This window comes from Pantherophis guttatus, chromosome 8 (assembly GCF_059756535.1).
Source record: "Pantherophis guttatus breed Tessera chromosome 8, ASM5975653v1, whole genome shotgun sequence".
NCBI lineage: Eukaryota > Metazoa > Chordata > Lepidosauria > Squamata > Colubridae > Pantherophis > Pantherophis guttatus.
Window position 1 is genome coordinate 7,098,202 of NC_142070.1, and position 6,799 is coordinate 7,105,000.

Below are 6,799 nucleotides of genomic sequence, written 5' to 3' on the forward strand. Positions count from 1 at the left end.
TCATGGGAGGCTTTCAAGAAAAGATTGGACTGCCATTTGTCAGAAATGGTGTGGTGTCACCTGCTTGGGTGGGAGGCTGGACTAGACTAGATGACCCACAAGGTCCCTTCCAACTCTGTTAATCTGTAAATCTGTAAAAGTTGGCAACCTGGTTATAAACGTAATAGATTTCACGAAGATCCCTCTCCAGATAAAAAGCATGTAAATGACATCTCTTCACCAAATTGTCTCTGTACAGGTAGTCCTCGACTTGCGACCGCGATGAAGCCCAACGTTTCGGCTGTTAAGTGAAATATTTTAAGGGAGTTTTGCCCCGTTTTATGACCTTTCTTGCCCCCATTGTTAAGTGAATCCCTCCAGTTGTTAAGTTAGTAACCCGGTTGTTAAGTGAATCCGTCTTCCCTATTGACTTGCTTGTGAAGAAGGTCGTGTGAGGGGATCAGGTGACACAGCAACGGTCATAGATACGAACCCGTTGCCAAACTTCTGAATTTTGATCACGTGATCAAGGGGATGCTGCAAAGGTCATAACTGTGAAAAATTGTCACCTTTTTCAGAGCTGTTGTAACTTTGAACGGTCACTAAAGGAATGGTTGTAAGTCGAGAACTACCTGAACAAGTAATCCTCAACTTACAACCATTCATTTAGTGTCCATCGAGGTCTACCTGTATATTTAGGTCCGTGGTAGGATGCGCCTTACCATTCTTACAGTAACTCACTGGGATAATTTATACACCATCTGGAAGCCCCAGATCTATTATGAGACCTTCTCAATTTCTCAGTCAGAATGGACTATCAAAAAGCTGTCTCAAAAGGCCACTGAACTTCTTTGATTTATCCTTGAAGACGTTTTGCTTCTCATTGAAGAAGTTTCTTCTGTTCTTCTCCAGTTCTTCGGAACTGAAGAAGCTTCTTGGATGAGAAGCGAAACGTCTTCAAGGGAAAAAAACCAAAGAAGTCCTGTCGCCTTTCGAAAAAGCCCTTTTGGGACAACCATGACCTGGATGACTGAGGATCAGTTGTGGTATTCTGCCGGTTTGGACTTGTAATCGGTATTCAGCCAGATCGGACCAGTGATCAGTATTCAGCCGGTTCAGACGGTGATCAGTTTTCAGCCGGTTCTGACCGGTGATCAGTATTCAGCTGGTTCAGACCGGTGATCAGTATTCAGCCGGTTCAGACCAGTGATCAGTATTCAGCCGGTCCAGACCGGTGATCAGTATTCAGCCAGTTTAGACCGGTGATCAGTATTCAGCCGGTTCAGACTGGTGATCAGTATTCAGCCAGTTCAGACCGGTTCGGGCGAAGTGGTAGTGGCGACCTGCCCCGGCGCTATGCCATCCTATTTAGCCATGTTTTCTAAGCTGCGTACATGCACAGAAGGTCATGCGCATGCGCGGAAGCTGCGTGAGCGAGCAAAGCAAGCGTGGGCACCTGCACGCTCACATTTTCAATGCGCGGCAAACCGGTGGTAAAATTATATGAAACCCACCTCTGCTGAGGATCTCCATAGATATCAAAGAGCTGGATTGAAGCCATACTAGCTTGGATCTCGTGAAGTTGAATGCTGATGACACAGCCTTGAAGCATACACGTGTCACCCATTTTCAGCCACAAAGGAGTTTATGGACTAGAAGAGCAAGAATTGCCAATGGCACACTCCTGGATTAAAAAAAAAAAAGCCCCACCAATTTTTGGCAACAAGGATCAGAGGAGAGTTTATGGACCACAAAAAAAAGCAAGTCCAGAAATCACAGGCAGGCTTGGTATTGGAAGTTGTTTTCCCTCAATGTCTACTGTCCCAAATAAGCCACTGAAATCAACACAGAGATCAAAATCTGTTAGTTAGAACAGCCAAAACATTTGTGATTTTCAAACCTTGCAAAGCTCACAAACTCTACTTCTTTCCTGATTAAAAAACAGGGATTTGTGTTCGAAACCGAAAAGCCGTTTCATGACATGGAGGCAAGGTTAAAAATATGGCCCTGTTTTTAATCTTGGGAGAACAACTGTGCATGAATTCTCAGGATGGTAGCTTGTAAAGTTAACTGAGGATTAGTCAAAGGCAGGTAAGCCAATGTACCGAATTTTGGGTGCCACGGAAACTGATACCACTGATTGCCACAGAGACTCAAGAAAACCTTTCCCATCTCCTGCCCTACAACTGTTTTGCCCCATAAAAGGATTATTTAAAAGAGAATATTTGTAGTTCTGGATTTAACTGTGGGGCCCTTAATGCTCTCTGAGCTTGGTTGTTTTCTTGCAGACCTTTCATTACCCATGTCGGTAACATCGTCAGGGCTAGGCACTGAAGATGTTACATAGTTGGGTAATGAAGCTAGAAGTTGCACCAAGGACCGCACACATTATTTAAAGTTTAAAATCAGGTTCTCCAAGAGTGTGCCACCTTTCCTGTGCCCAGAAGTTGCAAACAATCCTTAATAAAAAATGTGTTTCTGGTGTGCATGCATGCGTGACAATCATCTGTCTGCGCACGTGGGGCAGTGTCGAAAACCGGTTGGCGCATGTGCACCAGCCAGCTGATTGTTGGGCGCACATGCGCGCCAGAACCCAGAAGTTGGCTTTTCTGGAACGCGGCTCTGACGAGCACCAAGTGCCGAAAAAAGGTTTGCCATCATCGCTGCCCTATCCCATTTCAGACAAATGGTTGCCCAATCTCTTCTTAAATACTTCCAGTGTTGGAGCATTCACAACTTCTGGAGGCAAGTTGTTCCACTGGTTAATTGTTCTCACTGTCAGGAAATTCCTCCTTAGTTCTAGATTGCTTCTCTCCTTGATTAGTTTCCATCCGTTGCTTCTTGTCCAGTCTTCAGGTGCTTTGGAGAATAACCAGTTCCTGCAACCATTCATTGTATGTTTTATCCTCCTGATGCTCTTTCCTTAATATTGATACTCCTTCCTAATACTCCTTCCTAATAATCCTCCCTGCTACTCCATCCTCTTCCTATTTTCCCCACAAGATAATTGAGATCATTTGGGCTGAGAGAAAGAGGGACCGGCTGAAATTCACTCCTTTGGTTTACCGCATTTGTCTTAACATATCCAAATAAATTGCCATGTTGGTTACAAGCAAGGGCTTCGCGTGGCCGTTGGCAAGCAGGCAGATGGAAGCTTATTTTACATTTCAAGGTAAAAGTGTGCACGTATATACAAATAAAGCAGGCTGTCTTTGACCATGTGGGATTGCAGTTCCTGTCAGGATGAGCTCCCTCTTCTCTGATACTTTTAGATGGACGTTACCGCCCAATGCTACCACAAGGGACTGAACTGAAGAAGGCAGTTTAAGAAAACTACCGTGTTTTCCCGAAAATAAGACCCCATCTTATATTTTTTTGAACCCCGAAATAAGCGCTTGGCCTTATTTTCGGGGAGGTCTTATTATTTTGGGGGGCATGGAGCTCCTCTTGCCGTCTTACCTGATTTCCAGCTCTGCATTTAAATATTTTCAGGGAGGACTTATTTTCAGGAGGAGACTTATTTTAGCACATGCGCTCAAAAGCCTGACTGGATTTATTTTCAGGGGATGTCTTATTTTCGGGGAAACAGGGTAAAATTATCCATAAAAAGTGTTTTGACTTCTATTTCTAGCCAATTAAGTATTAGAACCCTGACAGGAATTCTAGAGCCGGGGCCCACCACCCCCAGTCCATGAACTGGCACGGGGCCATGGCATGCCAGAAATTGGGCCCCGTAAACAAGCAAAGCCCAATCCACGGGGTGAAGGTAGCATACGAAATGATACTTCCTCCGGTCCGTGGAAAGAACTCTCTCCACAGAACGGATCCCTGGTGTCCAAAAGATTGGGGGTTGATGTTCTAGACTACTAAAGAAAATATTCAGAGGGGTGCTACCGTGTTTCCCCAAAAATAAGACCCAATCGGAAAATAAGCCCTAGCATGATTTTTTCCAGGATTGTCATAATATAACCCCTTCCCCCAAAATAAGCCCCAGTTAAGATCGTCAGCCAGACGGATGGATTTTACTACTGTATTTCCCCGAAAATAAGACCAATTGGAAAATAAGTCCTAATGCATCTTTTGGAGCAAAAATTAATATAAGACCCGGTCTTATTTTGGGGGAAACACGGTATTAGTCACTTAAAAGAGCAAATAGGGAGAAGGAATTTGAGGTAACGCCTTTCCTCCCTTAATTATTGAACCTTATTCTCAAGATATCATGAGAGTTGAGGAGTACATGCTGATCACTTCCCCTCTCAAAGTAACAAAAAGCAGGCATAATTTTTTAATGCGTAAAATCAGTATAAGTTTTAAGCCCAGTTTTCCTTTAAAAGAACGCCCAAAGGAAACTGAATATTTATGTATCATTCTCTAAGTCGGAGTAGGGAACGATGGCCTCTTTATGACTTGTGGACTTCAACTCCCAGAATTCCTGAGCCATCCTGACCCAGGAATCCTGGGAGCTGAAGTCCACAAGTCATAAAGGAGCCATTGTTCCCCACTTCTGCTCTAATTTATGGTTAGCACATGCTGGAATGGATTTAGTGTTTATATCCAAGACTTTATATTTTGACAGGGATCCAGAGTTATGCTAACTCTTGAATGGAAATTGATGATCTCCAACTCTTCATGTATAAACATCTTTTGAAAAAAAATTGGTCTTCTTCTTTAAAAAAATACTTTATATACAGTATATGGCAACTGTAAGGATCCACCAGTAGCACTTTGAGACTTCTTCTGTGGGATAGTCCAAGCATTATATATAGAAAGATGACACAATCACGCCTGATTCTTATGGATCTTGGAAAAATACTTTCCCTCAAAATTCTAATAAATCAACTACAGGTAGTCCTCAACTTACAGCCACAGTTAGAATCGGAACGTTTGTTGCTAAGTGAGGGGGTTTGTCAAATGAGTCATTGGCCAATTTCATGACCTGTTATGCTATGGTCATTAAGACGCCATGGTTGTTAAATGGTTGTTAAGCGAATCTTGCTTCCCCCGTTGACTTCACTTGTCAGAAATGAGCTTGGAAGATGACAAATGGCAATCAGTTGCCAACCCCTTCCTGGGCAGGGGGTTGGACTAGAAGACCTCCAAGGTCCCTTCCAATTCTGTTATTCTAGTCTAAGTGCCCAAATTTTGATCATGTGACTCGGGGGGAGGGGGGGAGAGCTCTGATGATCAAAAGTGTAAGGACTGATTGTAAGTCCCTTTGTTTGGTGCTGCTGTAACTCCGAAGAGCCTTGGTAGTACAGTGGTTTAGAGCACCCTGTCATTAACACAGCTGCCTGCAATTACTGCAGGTTCGAATCTCACCAGGCTCAAGGTTGACTCAGCCTTCCATCCTTTCTAAGGTAGGTTAAATGAGGACCCAGTTTGTGGGGGCAATAAGCTGACTTTGTATAAATATACAAAAGTATGAAGGCTATTGCTTAACGCATTGTAAGCCGCCCTGAGTCTCCGGAGAAGGGCGGCATATAAATCAAATTTAAAAATAAATAAATAAAAAAAAATGAATGGTCATAAGTAAAGGACTACCGGTAGGATACAGAAATGATTCGATACAGCTAGAATATCTCAAAACACCAGCAATTATTTTTCTTTTCCCCACAGGTGGGTTCAAATGTTATGACTGATGCATCAATTAGGACAGTGTTTCTTCAACCTTGGCAATTTTAAGATGTGGGAACTTCAACTCCCAGAATTCCCCAGCCAGCCAGCTTGGAGAATTCTTGGAGTTGGAAGTCCACACATCTTACATTTGCCAAAGCTGAGAAACCCTGAATCGGGACATCCATCCGGCAGCTGAGGTAGTTCAAAGCAAGTCTTGCTTAGCGCCGTTGTCGTTTGAAGCAGGTTCTAGATTCTCCATCACCAAAACCTGCGTCTTGTCCACCCAGTTCCCCTTTTGAGTGGACCGCCCGGCAACGCACGAGGATAGATCGTGGTCTATCTGCTGGGGAACCGTGGCTGGCAAGACCGCATTGCTTTGTGCCCGTTGAGAATACATTTCCCGAGGTATCGCCTCCCCGGAGCAGAGCTGCAGCTGAAATGCAGCTTGGAAACCTCGACGGAAGTTCTCGTTGAAGTAGCCGTAGATGATTGGGTTGACGCTACTGTTGAAGAAGGCCAACCAATGGGCAAAGGGGTAGACGTAGATATTGATGAGCTTATACTGTGCCTCGTCCAGTTCTGCATAATCGGACAGCATGGCCAAGGTCCACAGGGGCAACCAGGAGAGGATGAACAATAAAGCCACGATGATCAGCATCTTGATGACCTTCAACTTCTTCTTGTAGACGGAGTGGCGCTCGTGGCCTTGCTTTCCAGAGGCGAGCACCGTGTTGAAGAGCGTGATCCCTATCCGAGCGTACATGATGACGATGAGCGACAGGGGAGCCAAGTAGATGTTGGCGAAGAGGACAGTGGTGTAGATCTTCTTCATGTCCTCGTTGGGCCAGTCTTCCCGGCACCAGTAGATGGGACGGGTTTGGTTGTCCTCGCCAAGAATGACCTGGAAATGCTCTTCTTCTATTAGCTTCAGCATGACAGCAGATGGACACATGATGACAATAGCCAGGACCCAGATGATGGCTATCAACATAAGTGCTATCCACACGGTAAGTTTTGGTTTGAAGGGATAAACAATAGAACGGAACCTGCAAGGAGGAGAAGAAGGAACAGTTAAGTTCGTCAAACAGCAACACTGTGGAATAGTCGCATTATCACAAGCAACACAAAGTTGGTTTTTATTGTGCTAAGAATCACAGAATCCCAACAGAATAACACAGAGTTGGAAGGGACCTTGGAGGCCTTC

The 6,799-nt window shown here is 44.4% G+C and overlaps 1 protein-coding gene across 1 annotated transcript in view; it reads right to left on the reverse strand.

The window, feature by feature from the left end:
• Window positions 1-4,634: 4,634 nt before the first annotated feature.
• Window positions 4,635-6,799, reverse strand: part of NPFFR2 (neuropeptide FF receptor 2) — a 35,700-nt gene continuing 33,535 nt past the window's right edge. Inside the window, exon 4 of the mRNA XM_034431122.3 lies at window positions 4,635-6,641. Coding sequence (XP_034287013.3) covers window positions 5,798-6,641 — 844 coding nt within the window. The 3' untranslated portion in view covers window positions 4,635-5,797. The remainder of the gene's footprint in view (window positions 6,642-6,799) is intronic.